Here is a 20,413-nt window from a genome sequence, read left to right as displayed (position 1 = left end):
CATCCTTTATGTATTACATAAACCTTTCTCCTCTATATTTCTGTAGCATTTATTTTATTATTGTGCTTCATGTATGTTTATTTCTGACAGATCACCTGACTGCTTTGATATCAATGACTTCAATAATGAAACATGGATTCCAGTTGAGAAAGTGGCAGGTCCTGCTAAAAATTAGCCCCTACCTAATCTTTCTCAATAATCTCGAGACATCTATCCTACACAAACACACGACTCACAGTTAATAATATTTGTATAGCCAAAATTAAAGTTCCATGTGATTTGAAAGTACAAATGCAGGAAGACAATCAGCCTTTAAATTAATGTTAGCAGGGCTGAATGCATGCGAGATGTGTTTATTTTCATAAACAGAACTGAAACTGACCGATTGTTGCAACATCGTGTTGTGTACGATGACAGAGTGCTGCAGCCTTTGAGCCAGTTTAACCTAAAAAAGATCTTCCCACTTCTATTTTTCTCCAGCAGAGCTCTTTAGATCTATTAAAAAGCTGCCACGTCTGAGAACTTTGAAAGTGAGCGGAAAATAAATGATCTATTGTAGCAAACTGAATAGAGTGCAGGGTCACAAACTGGTGCAACAGAACCATAGAGATGGCACACACACAGAGAGGCCTCTATAGAAGCAGTATTACATCACCTCTGGTTACTCAGAGAGCCTCACATCCACTATGACTCAATCCCTCTGCAGCTTCCACACATGCACACACACAAAAACTATTTGGAAATGAAGAAGGTGCTGTACTACAAAATATTCCAATATGTACCGAGAATATATAATCATATAATTATAAACAAAACTGGTCACAGAAATTATTTGAGAATCTAATCGTTCTGAAGATAGCCCAACAGTTTTTAAATGATGATAAATTAAAAAAAATACTGATTAAAAATAGGAACACAGTGTTGCTTTTCTGTCCATCATTTGAACAAGGCAAGAGACCTATGCAATATAAAGGCATGCTGTCAACCAAGAAACTGTCACCAACCATAGATTGACTGCCAGTAACTAAGCCCCGGACCACTATGGTTGCTGGTAACACATTCAAGAGCGTCAGACTTCAATGTGCCGCTTCCTCCCGGTTAAGAGAGTGCTCTGAGTATTAGGAAAAACTAAATGACCAGAATAAACACTTAAGTACACCCACCTGGCAATTCTGGTTGGCATTGTGTCAGCAGATTTGGCCCTTCAGACAAAATTAAAACATCAACGCTAAATCATCAGTAGTCGAGGCAACCTCTGACTCAGATTAGTGATTCAAAGAGCGCCTGATTTGCTTCCGCTTTGCGTTCAAATGGAGAAACTATTTTTTTATAGTTGGACAATAATAAGGACTGTTTTGAAGTTGAACAATATTAATAATTGTCCTTAATAATAATTACTCTGTAGCCCTAAGATTGATGTGGAACTTTAATGCTGACTAGTCATTTTATGAGAACTGAGACTTGTTCAGATTAAACAACCACTTCATTATTCATCTTCTGATATCACGTCGAATAGGATTTTATTTTACTTCTTTACATTTTATGTAATAACTCATTTTAATTTCATTGAAAAAAAACTGTAAAACAGTCACTTGCAATCGATGTCCTGTCAACACCCGAGCTGTGAATCTCTGCATATCCACCAAAGAATTGAACACCAATCTCTGAATTGTTCAAAGTTTGACACATGGTTTAGAATTTAACCTGCTTTAAATTTCAACACAACTTTCTCCCTGGCCTGTCTGCCATATCCCCTTTTCTTCGTGATACCGTTTATTCTCTGTTTTCTAACAAACCCTTCAAGCTTTCAGAAAACAGCTGGATTTATACCGTTACATACAGTTGGACTGACGTAGCTGAGTTTTGAAGGTGAACAGTTGCACTTTTTATTAACTGACATCAAAGCACATCACAGTTCTGAGACGTTAATCTGAGTTCAGACACTTTAAACTCGTGTGTCCTTTTATTCCACTACAAAATTATCCATTACTCTGTGTTTGTTTATTACATAAAATCCAAGAAAATATATTGAAACTTGCGATTTTAACACGACTGAAGGTATAAAAGTTTTGCCGGGCACCATAAATGCAAAAGAACATTTAAATATTGCCACCTTTCATTTTAAAAGAAGTGCCCATAATATCTGCTCTACTCCATCCTCCAGAGCACTGGCCTGGTATACTATCATACAAGAGAAAAACAAAAAAAGTAGACCCAGAGCGATGACATACTATTGCTTCTCTACCATCAAAGAATTTCAGAGATGAGACTAAATACCTGCAAGCTCTGGCAAAAACTTTCTACTACTACTTTAAAGCCTACTTTAAAGCAGGGTTCTTGGAAGGGACAATCTGGCTTCAATTTCGTGCCCCTTTTAAGTGGGCACCCAGCGCACTGTGGAGCTGTGGGAGGAAAACCACAAGCAGGAAATCCGATCGCGCAGTACTCCATGTGACCTCCTCCACTGAGAATCTGGGAGCAACATTCCCCTGATTCATTCTGCAGGATTCAAGGGGGTGGGGAAGGGTTTAGTGTTGCCGGTGAGTACTGAGCAGCCTGGCTGCCGTTTTCTCCGGCCATGATCTTCGAAGGATGCGTGTTGGCTTACACAATATTTATTTCCTGTGAGATCCTATCTCGGATTTCTGGTAGAGTACCTGGAAGGGCTGTAAAAGCACATTACTCATCCTTCTCTTAAAGAGAAGGGTAAATTTAACTTCTGCTACACTATAATACCTCAAACTACACCTACTTCAATCACAGCATCATATTTTGACACTCATAAGTGATAAAAAGATTGATTTTGAATAGAAAAGACTCTTCTGAGCCAACACAATTAATTACATGATGGTTTGATAAGCACAGATGAAACCACTTGCTGTTCATGAACTGGAGACACAAGCAAGCATTCGATTATTTTTAAGTCCAAAAGAACGTTTATGAAATGGGACATCATGTCACCCCCTCTGGAGCTAAATCAGCCGCATATCGTTCAGTAAAATACGCATTTACCTGCAGTGCAACACTGGTTTAAAGTGCCTGGCATGAAGACGCAGCAAAGCGCTGCTGTGAGAGGCTGCTCCAGCAGTTTGCTGTCTGTAAGTGGAGCTCCACTTTAAGGGAACAACTGGAATAGTGTCGAAAGTGACAGGATCAATTGGAGGCATGTCCAGAGAAAGTGAGTAATGAGAAGCCAGGGTAGAATAAATTCCACACACATACAAAGAATACAGATCTCTTAAACTAAATCTAAAACTAAAATTGGACTTAAGAAAAAGAACCAACTTACCAAGAGTTCATCCATACTGGTCTGGCACTTCTCTAGGTTGATGCGTTTGATGGCGACCTTCTCCTTTCGGGGTGTACAGTAAGCTGCCTGGACCACTGCTGTGGCTCCACTCCCTGGGAAAAACAAACAAACAACAAACAAACTTATAATTTTTCACCTACTTTTATTTCAGCAGGAGTCTCTGAACCCAGAGCGTTATTTAATACATTATGGTACGAGATCTCATTAAAACTTTTAGTGGCATTATTCCAACAGTTAATATAAGACGCTATAATGACAGTGACAGTGAGATTTTCACTTCAGCTGAGAGGTGACAAGATCCAGACCACAGTAAGATGCACCAATGCTTCTGATGAGGCTTTTTTTATGTTGTCTGGGAAATTGGTCAGTCTTAGGTGTTTGAGCCCTACGATCCCCCTTTGCTTCATTTTCTCAAACTATTTTCTCTCCAAAAATATAAAAACTGTTTTCAATCTGTCAAACATCACCGCTAATGTGGCAAACTAGGGAAAGGGAAGTAATGTTAGAAAAGTATATAGAAGCAAAGGTTGACACTAGAATACAACTCTTCATTGAGTAAATATGGATAAAACTTATAATGCACTGGAGGCACTAATGATCCTTTTTAATTTATGCATTCCTTATCAGATTGCATATTTATACACAATCTCTCCTAAAAACAGCATCACTGCAACAATGAACCAAAGTGATATCTAGTGGATTGTCTTGCAGGTAAATGCAAACTCCCTTTGTGTCTGATGACACTTCTGGACAGGTTATCAAAAATGACACAGTAGTAAATCCTGCTGGATAAATTATGCAGTGAAATACAGTCCACTGTGAGCTTCAAGGTTTCGATTATTTAACTATAACTAAGTGACTAAAAATACAACAGCTCGCACAATTTTCATAAAACCAAAGTAGTCAAGAAAGTGTACAAAATCTATTACACCTTTGATTGGCAGGGTGTTGGTCCTGTTCTGATTATTAAATGTACTTAAAATGCACATCATTCAAGTGCATTTGAATAAGCTGCTTAAACTGTAGAAGCAATTTAATTAAATAGTGTGTTTCATTTACTGCTGAGCAGCAAAAACAAGCTTCATTAAAGTTACTATTACATTGTTATTAATAACAAAAACCGTGACCAATAACAGGAGCTCCTTCAGTTAATTCAACAGGATGCACCACTCTATATTCCTCCAGCCCAAGTCCAAAAGCATCACAAATGGAAGATCTTAATCTCATTTTGCTAACATGAAACAGAGTTCTATTCATTTAATCAAGTGTCATTTCGACTTACATCTCAGTCAAATCTTTACGTCCCAGATGGATGATTAAACTACAATACTGCAACATCATTTCCCTCACAAGTTAATTTCAATATGGTTCAATTTGATTCAACAATAACATACAATTGTTGACTCAATGGTATATATAACAAAGTAGCTGATAAGGAAAAGAATCAAGGTGGTCAGACCTAAACCTGATCATACTGCTGTGGTGAGATCTTTGGAGAGCTGTGGAGAAATGAATGAACACATAAAAAAAAAAAAACGATGCAAGTAGGAGTTAGGTCAAAACTCCTCCACGATGTGGTGAAAGATTGATGAAGTTAAACAGAAAAGTGATCATGGAGAGTTACTGCTGCAAAACAAAGGATGACATTATTTGAAGGAAGCTTTTTGAAGGAAGCGGGCTCTTCGGGTTGGAGCGCCATCTGATAAGAGTTAAAAGCTGATAAAACCCTCTGCAGGAGATGCATGCTTGTTGTTTCTGCATCGTGTGAGGTCAGTTAACTTCCCCATCACAGCTCTTATTTAACACCATCAGCTTAAGGCTATTTTCACTGGGTCTCTGGTAGAAATATGCTGGGAGGCTTCCTTCCCTGTCAAGAGTAAGCTTTTTCTAACTTCATAACTGTAGCAGCCAAACATTTACAAAGTGCTCATTGTTTGAAGGATTTAATTGGTCCAAAAATGGAGTGAGGTTTAAAAGAGGAGTTTTAAAAAAAGCCTGCAGATCTTAATGAAATCATAAAGATGTCCCTGTAGATATGTACCATGTTAATCCAGCCTTTTTTAATCAAATTAAATACGACTCCAGGCAATAACTCAGCACAGTGGAAAAAAAAAAAAGGGTAACGTTATTTAAAGAATAAATAAATAAAAGACAGGGGGTAAGAAGAAATGCTTGCTGATTCAGATAATCTAATAAAAAAGCAATTTCCTTGGAAGATCCAAACAGTAAGCATTATTTATTTATTCCTAACAACATTTGAAAAATGTAAAACCTATTTCCTAAGATCACAATGGTCTATTCTTCTGATTCTGTCCGACTGCCATTCAACAGAATTATCAATACAAGAGCTAATGGGCTGTAAATTTATCTCCCAGCTTCAGCACCGTTAGCCAGGACAAACACCAAACGAGCACCTGGAGACGGGCCACTGATGGGACAGAACCACAGTAAGCCTGTTTTCCTGTAGCACTGGTTGTAAAAATCCTTCACAACAATGAATTGGAATGTTGGACTTAAAGGGCTCTGAATAGTCAAGCCAAACTCCCGAAATCAGTCCTCATTGTCGCAGCTGCCTGACGGAAATCACATCATTTTGTTCTCAGACTTGCTCCTTCTCATCACAATCCCCCCCCCGGCGAACTTTTCGCCCCCCTAAACATGCAAATTTGTTGTATGGTCGGTCTGAATTTTATGTGTGTGTTTATTTATGCAGGCCAAAAAACTATGCTCAGTACATAAAAGTCCAAAATCAAACTTTTTGAGCTGTGTGACTTTTGAGGCTGCATAATGGGGAAAAATTTACATCTTCAGAGTGATACAAATTCATGCCAAAATTGTATATCTTTATTACCTTAAATTACAATAAGATACACATGTTAAACTCACCACAGGCAGGATCGAGGCCAGCATCTTATCTACAAAGCTGTCTGGCAGAGACATAAAAGCAACATGAAAAGCAGAAAGTATTTGTTCCACAAATACTTAATTCAATGCTTAACCTGTATTAATCATATAAACTAAAAAAAAAAAACAAAAAAAACGTCACAGTTGATTCTTTGTTGTTTTATGTTCCAAGATTGCAAAAGTTGGTTCATGGTGAAACAGTGACCACATTAAATATTATATCTTGTTTGATTTTTGTTTTCTGCAAGGTCACACAACACAAAGCTTCCACGCTGCTTTGATTTAGTAATACGCAAAGCAAAGTAGAGGCCTGATTTCTTATTTTTATGCAATAAAGTAAAAAAAAATAAATAAAAGACAAAGAAGAGTCGTTGCCAAATCAAGTCTTTTGCTTTTAAATTTCAGAATTTTTTTTTCAAATTGTGCCAAAACCTGCCTCACATGCAGATATTCAGGAAAATAATTTAATAAATGGTTGCAGATCATGTGAGCAAACATGCACAAATCTGTTGGGCAAACATTGCCAAAACAGTTGTGATCTTTTCAAAAAGCAGTCAATGTTTTCAGTAAGCATGGTTTCCTCCAAACAAACCCTACAGAGAACATTGTATCATAACCTGGCACTACATGAGTGGAGCATAACAGCCACAATGTTCTTGACAGTTTCAGCCTCAGTGGCCTCTGGTGAGGGCTTAACCCAGCTAACGTGTTTGGTCTTTGGGGAGTCATCAGTTTGCGATCCTATTATTCTGCTTTTTTTAACGCAACCTGTTGTCCGGGTAAACAGCATAACCCAAAGAAATAATGAACAGAATAAAATCTTAATATACTGGCTTAGTAAACGCATTCAAAGGAGGCACTTAAAGACCATTATAAGAGATAGAATTTCATAGGAGGATTACAGAGCACACACAGGATCACACAGTACAACGAATCTATCATTTTCACCACAAGAAATCTCCCCCCCCCTCCACACACACACACACACACCCACACACACACACACCCCCACACACACACACACACACACCCCCACACACACACACACACACACACACACACACACACACACACACACACACACACACACACAGCAATATTGCTCAGCAATGCTCAGAAAGGTCTAGAGCAAAATTCAGGTGTGAAACCAGAACTCTATAGCAATACACACAGGCCTCTGTCTAAAAGGGAACAAGTTGAAAAGTTCAAAATAAAAATCATTGCACCACTGGTGACTTGTTTTTCAATAATTGCAGCTTAATTAGATTTTTTTTTTACTAGCAGAAAAATGCATGTAAATGAGAAGTTGGTTTTCATTGTGCTACATCAATAATTTCAAAAAAGTGTTCTTTCAATGCCAACAAAAGTGGTCTGCATTATAGGTGTTGCAAGGTCTGTGCATTCAGAGCTGCAGTCTTGCCGCAAAGCACTGATAGAGATCAATGAAAGGAAATCAGAATGATAAACCTGAAGAGATGCCCAGTAAGATAGGAGAGTTTGAGCAACAATGGCCTTTTTCACACAGACCAAAGAGAGGCAGGTTGGCGTCACATCAGTGCACGTAATGGAATGAGGCAGCATTATTTTGAAAAGCTGAGTGACAACAGCATTGTTGGTCAGAGCAATGTGCTCCACTCTGCACACAAAATGCAACTTAAGTCTATAAAAACATCTGTCGCCGGCCCAGATTCTGTAATTTGGCTCACAATGATGAAATACAAAAGAGACATTTCTAATCTGACTCAAAGGTTCTGTGTAAGAAAGACAAATTGTTGGCAGAGCTGCAGATAACGCTTCTTACTTTGGTATGTATTGGATGACGCATAATGAGTATTTTTGTCATTTCTATTAAACAGTGTGAGGCGTACCAAAAAGGATCAGTGTTCACTTTCTATGTCTTTAACTCTGCAGCTTGACTTATTTTTCCTGGCACAAAAGTCATTGGAACATCTTAGCATTTTACAGTAGAGATCAAATCCAGAGTCTTAAAGGGCTAGGCAGGTCAAATCCTGCAAGATTTATAATCAGGAAAAACATTTTGGACCAATAATAAAGCTTCAGTGCTTTACTTGCTACTTCGTTGATGCATGTTTCATATTTTAATCTAGAGCCGCACACTGTGTTTTAATAATGCATATTGATCAATAATATAGAACAACTTAGGCCAATTTTATCATTTGAATAGTTATATGCCTTTTGGGATAGTTATTTGCTAAATTGGAGCTTGCAATAATCAATATTTATTTAGAATTTATTAAAAATACATCTTTTATTAATTTTCAAGTAGCTAAATTTGTTCCTTGCCTTTAACATAAGTAGTTTTTGCATTTTTATATACAAATTTAACATAATGCTGAAATTGATTTGCAACTACAGTAGTATGGGAAAGCATGTTTTTATAAAATTGAGAAACAAGCCAGATAAAACCTTCTTGGTAATGAGGAAGCACATTCTGAATGGATCTTGAAAATTTTGTAATTCTGTTATGGAAATTGTAAAATAACTCCTATTAGCTGAGTATTTTCCAATCTCATATCAAGCTCTTCTTCAGATTATATTTTCAAAAACAAAAATAAACAAACAAAAAAAAACACTGCACAACAGGAGTAATTGCTATTGTTTAGATTTTAATGTCAATTGTCAGTATTTTACGGTGCTTGTATTCAAATAGACTGAAACATCTAAGTAACATATCCAATAAAAATGTAATAAAAAGTATGCACAACAACGAGCTCATCAAAACCATTTTTAGAGAACAGAAAAGAAATGCTGTGACAATTTACAGACTTTATGCTTTGTTGCAGCAAACTATTTAAGCTTTTATTACTATTTCAAACATCCACTTGACTGGAAGTGGTTTTAATTCGGTTTTATATGCAACCGCTGTGAAATGACTCAACACTTTGTCTTTAGCACACCCAGTTGTAATCTCTGACTGAGCTTTCCTTTCCTCACATAAGTAAACATAGATAGTGAAGGCAAAATTACTTTCAAGTTTCTTTCCATTATACATTTCCTTAAGTTTTATAATGACCCTACACACGTTATACAGATCATTTTTGTGAAACAATTATTTTGTTTAATTGCTGTTAATGGGGAGCGTTTGGGAGTCAGGATCCAAGCAGTCAATTTTAAAGCACATTTCTGCACATAACTGCTATGAAACGACATTCAATTAATGGTGCATTGGTCTGATTTCACTGTTTTTAATTGCGTGCTGGACTCACTGGTTCGTTGCAACGGTTGCCAGCCATTGTTTCCAGCTCAATGACACTTTTTCAGGAGGACCCGCTTAGTCTCAGTGGACACGTAAAAAGCTCCATTGTGGAGCGAAAACACACTATTAACTTGCAGGGTTAAACAAGGTTTCTGGAATTAATGTACAGGGGAGAAAAAAAAAGCTCACTGGTTACATAGTGAAAATTCACCCAATCAATCCACTAAAATAATTTCAGATTTCCCTGGTCTTTGATTTCTTACAATTGCAGTGATCTTTGTTCCTCGTGCGTGAGTTTCCTCCAAGAACACAGCAGTGTGGCAGCAGCTTTTAGCTTTTCTTTCCCACTCATCCCCAAGTTTAAAGCTTGACAACATGCATCTTTTATATTATGCATGCTCTGATACCTGACTTCAGTTTCCAAATGGTATTCAAATGTAGATCTGCACTGATTTACAGCATGTGTTCCTCGATTGCGCAGGATGCGGCATGTTAAAACCTGATGCGACCTGAAGTCCTTTTACAACCATAAGGAGGTCGGAGTAAAGAACAGGGAGGAGACTTGGTTGCCAGTGGATACAAACAGTGGGAGCATAAAGTTTCCATAGCAGATTTGCCAAGACCAACGATGCAAAGTATGATCCAGGATGGAAGAGACAGCGCTGTTATTTTCCGATGAGCTCTGTCCGGAGCTCAGTGGGGTGAAAAAGAGTGGGCGTGACCGTGTAATAAGAAGTCCCCGTTTTCCCTCGGGAAGTTACCAAAACAATAGCTCTGCTGGTCACAAAGTCATCCTCAAATCCAACACTTGCACACACATGAGAAGGCAAACTCCAATCAGACGAGTTGCCTTCAGTGAGATGTGTGGAGAGACTGGATATTATGTAAGAAATGTCTTAACTATTATTGTAGTTTAGCTGTCTTAAAAAATGCCTATATGAGCGCCATATATTCCTTCAAGAAAACCTCAAAGTATTGTTAAAAATCTAGAAAACTAATTAAGAGATTTTTCTTTTTATAAATTAAATCATATGTTCTGGGTGTGTTTCTATCTTTTTCTTTTTCCAACATATACAAACTAAAAATAGAGATGCACTGAGAAATTAACTACCACTACCTCGTGGTACTGGCAACAACATTCTTCAGTGCCGAAGTAATTACTGAGCAAAGAAGTTAAATATTTTTAAACATAAAAGAATAAAGTCAGGAGCACAAAAGACCTTCTGAAATTGAGAATTTTCTACAGAGACATGTCACCTGATCTTTCAGGCTGAGTGATTTGTGCCTGGTTAGATGAAATATAAACTAAACCGCCTTCTTTACATTTTGGGAACAAATTCTGACTAGTTTTAGCATATTTGTAAAATGTAAATTAAAATAGAATCTGCTCTAACAATTTCTAAACCCTTGCATTAAGACAGTGATCCCTATCCCTAAATATTTTTAAAGTCAGCATCCTACAGGTCCATAGCTTCAACAGCCTCAGCAGCTTCCATCCTATATGGGCAAGTTGTGCTCAACGCAGCACAGGGAAATGCCACAGAAGTGGTTTCTGTACAAGAGAGTCTTTATCTCTGAGTGCAAGCTAAAAGTGCAAGCTGTTATCTTGAGGGGCTTTAATTTTCCAAGAAAGCATAAGAAAAAAATACAAGTATTTCAAACTCGCAAAGACAGTTTTGTTTTTTGGGGGTTTTTTTTAAGGTTGAAGTAGGACTTGAAAAAGCCCCCTTTGTAGAAAACATACATACCCTCTGGAAAGGAAGCATTTGCCCGTTAGGTAAACTGCATAAGAGGGCACAAATGATTTCATTTTAGAGGTCAACACTTTTCTTATGTTACTTTTATTCTCCTCTCAGTCTAAAAAGAGAGAAAGATCAGCAGTTTGAAGAAAAATAATCTGCTATGTGCCATGTATTCGAGAAAAAAACTAAAAAAATGGCATTAAAAATTTAAACATGAAATGTAAGTATGTCACTTTAAGACCAAGCCTTGTTCATGATGGCAACTAGAAAAGTATCAAATGATTCCTTTCAGTCAGTTTAAAACCCCATTACACAGATTAGCAAATTCAAAAAAATGCCCTGACATAACTGGCTTATTTCAAGCAATAATCTGAACTCTAATACCTGCAAACAGGAAGTGTGGTCTATGGAAGTTTGGTCTATGGCCTCTGTGAAAACAATACAACTGATCTGCATGGAGCAACCAAATACTTCTGGAGAACTTTCAAAACACACATTTAGAAGACAGAGTCAAGTATCAATATGTCTAATATTCTGTTTTCAATAGAAAAGCTTTCCTCTGTTTGTCATCAAAGAGGTTCTATCAATTCATAAAATCTACAATTGAGGGGAAGAACTCAGAGGCCATTCTTTACAAGTTGTTGTAGGCTGACTACAATTGATATCAGGAAAGATAAACATATTACAGTAAGCTTTCAATCTTGACAGGCATCCTCTGATCTTCTTTGGACATTAAGGGACAACTAGAGTCTATCAAATAAGCAAATATGTTATCACTATGCAGAATATGAATGCATGATAACAGAAGCACCAAATATTGCATCCAAGTAGTCATTTAAAGGTGCAGTGCTGCATTCACTGACACTGTTATGAGTTATTGTGCAGTATTAATATATCATGCTTCTATTAAATTGATTTCATAGTTAGAAAACAATCATTTCTAGGTTTTCTGGTCAAATAAAAACATAAATGTTTTAATGGGTTTTTCACTATTTTGGGGGAGAAAAAAAAGATGAAAAGAATAGCTTGTGGCCAAATTACAAAAAAAAAGTCTGAACAAAAACTATTTCTGACATCATCTTAAAATTCTATAGAGATATTTAATAAAACACAAGAGAGTGCTAAAAGTAGCCTTTTTAATCAGTTATGTATAAAAACACTACAAAATTTGATCAAATTATGTCCTTAAAGTTATTAACAGCCCCATGCAGCTTCATAGACGTAGGTTGATAACACCTGATTTAGTAGACGGTATGTTAGATACAAAACATACAATATGCATTTGAATGCTACACTAATAAAATATTTTGGCTGTCTACCAATGCTAAGAAACTTTACATTTTTGCATTTATACATCAGCACCGTAGCAGTAATTCCAAAGTCTTGCGCTTCAAAATGTTTGGAATTTTGTGCTTCAAAATCAATTACCGTTGATTGATTTTTACTGTCAATTACTGTTGATTTGATCTCAATAATAATAAATTATAGTCCTGGAGTATTGCTAATATGACAATTAAAAAAAGGTCAATTGTCTAAATAACTATGATATTGTTTTTACCCATCTGTCACTGGTAGGAAAAGAAATCTAATGGCTCAAGCAAGAGTGTGAGAAAAATATGGGTGATTAACTATTAATAACAACAACGCTAAAGATAGCATCTTCTACATGGCTTCCCATCAGTGCTAAAATGCTGTGTTTGAGCTTTTTTTTTTTTAATGAGTCTGGACTGTAATCAATCATGTCTACTTCAAAATCCTAATTGCTTACATTGGTTAAACCTGAAATGAATACAGAAACCAAGCACAGAAAAGAAAAAAAAACTTTGGAGATCATTAGATCCCTGTTTGTTTACAAAAGCCCAAACAGGGAGAATGTATTTGCTTTTCTTGAAATAGGACCACCTTAGAATTAAGTTGGTCAAGCTAAACCTGGAGTGAACTATTCCTACACAAATCAGATTCTTAAAAATAGTTTGTGATCTTAAAAAAAACAAAACATATTGGTATTTTCAGTTTTCATTAAAAAATAAAAATAGCTTCCTTGTGAACACAAAACATTAAGTGGCCTCATATGCGTCTAATCTCTTGTAACAACTTTTATATGACTTCATCTCAAGACCATCCACGGGATGTTTCACGACCCACAGTGGGATCACGACCTCCACTTTGGAAATATGTGATCATGTGTTGCATTTTTATACAGTTAAGGAAAAAATATATACTTCCTGTGTAGTGTATATATTTTTTCCCCTCATAAAGTTGCATATTTTGTTTTCAGTCACGTCTCCCAACTTAGAAACATGTGAATCGTTTTTTTCCCCATCGAGTGGGATGGGCGTGAACGCAGTTTAAGTTACTGTCTTATCATGCAGCACTAACGACACGGCAGACACAGAAGCTTTAAAATGCAATGTCCTTCCCTGTGTGGCAGTGGTTGCTCACTTTTAAGGCCGAGTCAGGCAGGAAACTCTTGTTTCGGGTTTCTCTAATTGATTTAGCGGATAAAAGGACCTTTAAGAAAGTATCACGAGGACAAACGAAAGGGACTGTTTTCCAGCAAATAGTCTGATCCTGGCTGCACGTTAACGGCGAAGATGCCTGTTTACTGCCTCGTACATTATTCTGTGTCCAAGTCAAAACACAGCGAGGTTGGCCAACTCTCCCAATCCCTTCAGCTCAGCCTAGATTTAGAAAAATACAAGCCTATTGCTTGTTTTTTCGTTTTCCAGCTATCTAAGCTAGAGTTCAGCGCCGTAAGTTCCGCTTTGGGTGAGCTAATTGTGAGACATTTACAAACTGCCGGTTAACAACATGCTAACAAGCTAATGATCACATACCAATCACCTCCAGGAGCTCGTAATCATCTTTGTTGATGGACCAGGGTTGGGAGCTCGGGTCCTCGGACATGGCTGAGAGAGTCTGCTGAGGCTGATATTATCTGCGGAAAAGGTGCTAAATCCACCAGAAACTGCAACTGAGAACAAGTCAAAGTAATCCAAACAGAGCCAGCAAGGGCGACACTTCCCCTTCTTTGCGAATCCCGCAGCACTCCTGTCATTCCCAAAGTTTGACACCAGCCGAGCAGCGGCCCCGCCTACCGCATTCCTCCCGAGCAAACACTGGACCTTCGTGGCGGTGCGGCTACCAGATAGGTTCGGCTCGGCCTGCCAGATCAAGCCGGGGTCCTGCGCTTCAAGATGAGGTTCCTTGTTATGATTGGCTGGACTTCCGTGCGTGCTACGTGAATGTCGGTACGTCTTAAAGTGAGATCAGAGAAGAATTATATGTTTTCCATCAATTGTTATAGTTATTATTTTCTTCAATTTATTATTTTTTTATTCTGTGATGTGCCTAAAGTACAGTGCACGTTGACGATAAATATATTTACGATTTTGTTTGTTGTTGATTTTTTATGTTTTTGTGAGCTCAGGCTAATTTTTGTAATATTAAACGTAAAAAAAGACGTTCACTAAAAATATGAACTATTGATTCATGGATTTTCTTTTATTTCTCCTAATTTTCTCTAAAGTTTCTCATTTCCCCAATGAGTTAGAAGTTGTTCTTTAAGAATTGCTCATGATACATTTTCTGGTCACAATGTGAAAAAGTAGTCCCATATAAACTCAGTTAGACAGTTTATTTCTTTAGCATTAAAGTTCTTACAAATATTTATTGAAAACTTCCCATTTGTCTTAAGGTGGCTGGAAGAAATTTTCTTAATAAGCAGTTTATCATTAAGCTCTGTAATTAACAAATAAGTCAAATTTAAATTGAATTGAACTAGTACAAAAATAAGAAAATGATGAAGTAAAAGTATTTATTATAACTTTTCATAGGCAGGATACCTTTTATTTATCCTATATGATAGAATTCTCCATATTAATCTGAACACCACGTTGACATAACACACACTATTCCTTTAAGTATTGATGTATGCCAGATACAGTTGTATCTGGGTTTTTTATTTATTTATTGGATATTTCTAACTACGACATGATACTACTAAGAATGAAGTGCGAAGCTGTGATTATGTAACGACCTGGTATGGAGCAGGGCTTTCTGGTGATTTAAAGAACTGCAACTGATGGGACGCATATGCGTAAAGGTGGGGACGTCATCTGCCCACGCAGGACCCCCAGCCCGTGTGGCATCAACCGGTGGGCTTATGTGTCACATGAGCCAAACTTCACACCCTAAATCAAATAAATTTTTCTCTTTCTTGAAGAAACGTGCTGCCAGAGCTGATTCATCTGAAACCACCTTAAACGCGGAAGTGCGACGGTACAGGCTCAAATAAATAACGTCACTTAGCAAAACTGTACCGAGAAAACACTCTAGGAAGTGGCCAATAAGTGGCCGTGTCTGACTCACGCTGACAGTGATATTGTTTGTGAGTCAATATTACGGCTCGTTCTTACTTACTTTCCTGGAGTTGAAAGAAGAATGCAAGTTACAACAATGAAGTTGGTTTCTTATTTGTCAGACTCAAGTTTAAAGGGCCATTTCATCCTAATGATGGATCAGGTCCACATTGGTTCACCCGCCTCCAATTCACAATGTAACGAATATAAATTTGTTACATTGTGTTGCCAAAATGTAACGTTTTTTTTTTTTTTTTTTTTTGGGGGGGGGGGTTCAGAATTATTTCCGCACAGAAAATGTCTTAACAAAATAAGTGTGTAAACCTGATCTCAGTCAGCTGACAGCTGCTGCACTTTGACATCTACTTCAGTATCACACTTTGAACAAGAGCAAGTTGAAAGGTCCTGCTGATTTGATTAAGGGTGGAATTGCCACCGGTGCCGAAACGGAGGCCAACTTCCGGATTTGCGAAGAACTTTGTGAATCAATCTTTCGACTGAAATAAAAACGTCCTTCCACTCTCTCTTTAACATAAAAGTATTGGCAGAGCGAAAAGATGAATTTTCAGCCCGGGTAAACAGCTTAAAAAAAAGCCAAGGAAAGAATAGCTTTCACGTGAGCTTCCCTTATAATTTTAGGGTTCAACAGCGCCATCTGCTGGAGGCTTATTTTTATTTCACAATCACACTGAATAAGCGTCACTCCAGAACACGCCGTGCTTTCAGATGTTCCCACGTACTTTTTAAAAACCAAAAACTCCGCATGGGACAAAAAGGTGATTTTATTTATAATTATTTCAAACAGTCATTTTCTAAACATTTATGCAGGTAAAATACACACTTATTTATAATTAAATAGTTCTAAAAATTAATTGTAGACAAACCTGAAACACAAAAAGCACGAGGCAGAGATCTGCTAAGCTTGTGCAATAATTACAGTCACAATTTCACTTCCTGTTCAGCTCTAATCTTGTCTTAATGTCCACTCAACAGAGGAAGTAAATAAGACACTTAAAAAAGCTTTCACAGAACACATAGCACATCCTGCACTGCATCTGAAAAGATGTCCCGCATGTAGAAAATAACAAGCAGTGTAACTTTCATACTTTAGTAACATATTGAGAACTTTAATGGTGTGCCAGATGAAAGGAATGATGATGGAAATGTAAGGTAAAGTAAATTAAAATGTGCTAAAACCCTCAGTGTGTTCCAGTGCCATGACAATACACACAAAGAGAGGGAGAAAGTGGTGACAATATCTACTGGCATCCCTATTAATATGTTTAAAAAGCCTTAAAATATTTATTTGATTTATTTTTTGCAGTAGCACAATCTTACACTGACAAAAAATATTTACCCTTATTTACAAAAATATATCTTATTATAGCACACATGGGATTTAGAATGTTTGTTTTGCCCTTCAAGCGGATAATGTATTCAATACAAATTAATACTGAAAGATTACTGAGGCAAATACTGAAAGATGACACTGTCTTGGAAATAAGACAGAGGAATGATAATTTTTTTTTTTAAAAAACTATAATTTTCTCCAGCCTTTTTCCTCACCAATCCAACATATAAAAAATGAAGGTCTGATGTTTATAAAATTATCAGTGTGTGGTCATATTTTAAGATTTTTTACACGTCTTTAGCAGACATGCCGATATATGTGGAAACAATGCATTTGAATCTGCAATATCTGATCATTGTCCAACATAAAACTTGCAATGCAGTAAGAAAAGGCCCCCACAGACACAAATCCACTCCTTGTTCTGCAGTTAGGGCAATGAGAGCGCTTTGGCAAGCCGAACCCAGAACCAGGCCTGGGTGCAGGGCCGGGTGTAATCACATACTGTCAAGAAACGCAGGATGCTGGGAAACGGTTTTTTCATCGACTTGTAGACCACTGGAATGAGACGTTTACTTCGAGCCCCTGGAAAATTTTCAAGGTTTAGTTACGGAGTTTGCTGTAAAATACAGATTTAAGCCATTTTAAACTGGCAAGAAATAGAAAATAAAAATCCTCTTTACCAGGGCAGAGGCTGAGAGCGAACTTGGTCTGAAAATCACAGGCATCGCTGTCCAGATATTCATCAGAAATCACCACCACCATCCTCTTACACCTGCACACATGAACAAGCAATACAGTCAGCTGAATGTGACACAAAAGTAAAGTGGGGAAATTTGAAGACTTTCTGCACATGAAAAGTTTTTTTGTTGTTATTCTCATTCTATGCTTAAATACTAACAATCAAACTTGTTTGGGACTGATAAAATCTCCACAATCACTGATAGTTGAAGCTTGATGTAAAAAAGTTAAGTAATTAAGAGTTACGAAACAAACAAAGAACATTGTATTGGTAACATAACACCCACCTTCTCTCAATCAGCTCACTGGTGATGGTCCACACACATGAGCCTGGGAGCACGTTCCTGTCGAACACGCAGAGTTTCAAGTTGTACTCTGTCTGCTCCAACTCCCGGATCATCTCAAGGACAAACTCAAAGTCGCTCTGGCAGTAGCAGATGAAGGCATCAAACATCTCTGGGATACCTGGGGTCAATGCATTTTGATTACTTTCAGCAAAACTTTAATTTAGGATAAGATTTAGCATTTATGGCTGATGAGCAAAACATAAAAACCGACGAGGCTGTGCATGAAAGAGTGTGATGCAAACTTTCTGATAAGGCATCAGTCTGAGATAACTCAAAGCTTTTTCTGTGTTGATGCTCTGCTCAGAAACAATGGTCAGACTTAAACTACTACAATTATTCTTTTGAGAACATAGAAACAAGTAGCTCGAATAAGAAGGCTTTTATAGTTCAGAAAGAATGAAATAGGACCATTTCATTTAATGAAAAACACATAACTTTTTATAAGCTTTTTTTCAAAATGCTTTGGGTGGTGGTAAACAAACACTGTGCATGGCTGTGGCAGCATCATGCTTTTGGGTTGGTTTATTCTGTAAAAAAGCATGTCCATGTGTCAGAAGGCGACACACAAAGTCTGTGGCAAGATGTTTCACTTTTACAACTTTATCTGTAAAAAAAAAATAAAAAATCTGTCTGAAAAAAAGCTTCATTTTTTTGTCCACTTAACATTTTCGGACAACTTTATCACATGAAGCATAAAAAAGAAATATGAATTTGTGGTTGCAACATATAAAAACAAAGAACTTGAAGGAGCACAGACTCTGTGCTCCTTCATGCACTTGTGTTTTTTATTACAAGAAGTCCAAAGCCACTTATCTTGTACGTTTGAGTACAAGATAAGCAACATGAAGCCTCTATAGTGACGAACCACAGGCATCCTGCAACCGTTATAGCAAACTGATCACTGAATTTGAAACTACAAGCTAAAATGCTTCTTGTGTCAAACGTTTCAGCTGATCTAGACTGTGTCAAACACATCTTTGTTGTAAATATTTTACTCAGAGAAAAAGTGTGACAGTGAATTTAGAGAAAGACAAACCTCCTGGGACGTCGTCCACAGTGATTCCAGACCTCTCTGGTGTGCGAGGGACACAGCTGTCGACTTCGGGAACCTGGACTGGCGGCTCTGCTTTCTTCTTTTGGGCTTGAAGGTATTTCCTGACATCCTCGTCTGGTGCCAAAGCATACATGTTTATGGAAATAAGGAAGACACAAAAAGCAATGGAAAGCAACTTCAGTTCTAAGGCGAAATCAACCATTTGGCAAACTTGCACACATTTAGGACCTGAATCACTTGTCATAGCTGATGGAAACATAAATTTGTCTCTCAAGAAGAAAATCCAGAGGCAGAATGGGCAACGGCTGTATGCCATCCCCCCAACTCACTTGTCATAAGAACAAAGTGAGAGGTTTATTTATGTTTTTGCTGTTTATATATATATATATAATCCAGTAAAGTCGGCATGACTAACTGTAATCCATTTGCATATCTAGATTTGGGAGGAAAAAACATGTTGGCAATTGTTTAGTGACGAACTGTTGAGCAATAATTCACACACTGGATGGACAGAATAAGAATCAGATAAACTTAGGATGTACTTGGCAGCATAAATGGGAATACTCTCAGTCGATTAGTTCATTATTTTTGATTTTATTACAGGTGAATAAAAATCAAACATAACCGCGAGATCAAACCCCAGAGAAAACCGGAAGTTAGATCGACAACAAAAACTAATCTATGCCTCTGTCCTTAGTAAATAAATAAATGAACCCCCAAATTGCATTCTGCCTTTGGCCCTGAACAACTGTGGCTCGGTTCTGTTAGTGCCAATTCGGCGAACTGCGTCACTGTGTTAATATTTTTGAACAAGTTGCGCACCTATCAAAGTTTGGAGATCTTCCACGACGTCGTTCCTCTCCACCTCCTCCAGAATAGAGACCAACTTCCCGACCGAAGCGTCCGAGTTCCGAGCCGCCCAGTCGTCCAGGACGGCCTTGATGGGGTTCCTGGAAGCCTCGTAGTTCTTTATCTCCAGGTAGGAGAAGCCCATGGTCTCCGCAACAGCCGTCCAGTCGGCAGCCACCGTGTTTTTGGGGTTCAGGTAAAGTCCCAGCTTTTTCCTCACGGTCACATTAAGCGCAACCAGAGGGATCGAACCCAGATCGACTTCCGAATCGGTACCGTCCTTGTTGACAGTAGTTTGTTTTTGTTCCACGTCCTGCATTGTTGAAAATGAGTGGGGGTAGAACTACCTCTTTGTGGCGACTCGTGTGATTCTGAAGGGCCGACTGTGTTGTTAAGCACTGCCCACCTGGCTTTTAGTGGAACAAGGAAGTGATGCGTCACATCTGGGAGGAAGTTCCCTCAGTCAGATTCATGGACTCGTCTGTCTGCAGAGAACTGCTTAAGGTTCTCATTCACATAACCCTGTAAAAATAAAGCTTT

General features: G+C 37.7%; 2 protein-coding genes across 3 annotated transcripts in view; both read right to left on the bottom strand.

Annotated features, from left to right (window-relative positions):
• Positions 1-14,410, bottom strand: part of oxsr1b (oxidative stress responsive kinase 1b) — a 42,109-nt gene extending 27,699 nt beyond the window's left edge. For both annotated transcript variants that reach the window (XM_055037597.1, XM_055037598.1), the window contains exons 1-2: positions 14,011-14,410; positions 3,290-3,402 (exon numbers count right to left, since the gene is read on the bottom strand). In XM_055037597.1, coding sequence (XP_054893572.1) covers positions 3,290-3,402; positions 14,011-14,080 — 183 coding nt within the window. In that variant the 5' untranslated portion in view covers positions 14,081-14,410. The remainder of the gene's footprint in view (positions 1-3,289; positions 3,403-14,010) is intronic.
• Positions 14,411-16,296: 1,886 nt separating this feature from the next.
• Positions 16,297-20,266, bottom strand: myd88 (MYD88 innate immune signal transduction adaptor). The gene is made up of 5 exons (XM_055037692.1): positions 19,847-20,266; positions 19,007-19,138; positions 17,911-18,088; positions 17,566-17,657; positions 16,297-17,467 (listed from the first exon to the last, which is right to left on the bottom strand). The coding sequence occupies exons 1-5, from the start codon at positions 20,190-20,192 to the stop codon at positions 17,313-17,315; spliced, it is 903 nt and encodes a 300-aa protein (XP_054893667.1). The 5' UTR covers positions 20,193-20,266; the 3' UTR covers positions 16,297-17,312.
• Positions 20,267-20,413: the final 147 nt, after the last annotated feature.

Source organism: Poeciliopsis prolifica, unplaced genomic scaffold (assembly GCF_027474105.1).
Source record: "Poeciliopsis prolifica strain line A6 unplaced genomic scaffold, Auburn_PproV2 SCAFFOLD012, whole genome shotgun sequence".
NCBI lineage: Eukaryota > Metazoa > Chordata > Actinopteri > Cyprinodontiformes > Poeciliidae > Poeciliopsis > Poeciliopsis prolifica.
The sequence above is the reverse complement of the archived record's forward strand: the minus strand, read 5'-3'. Positions and strand labels throughout refer to the sequence as shown.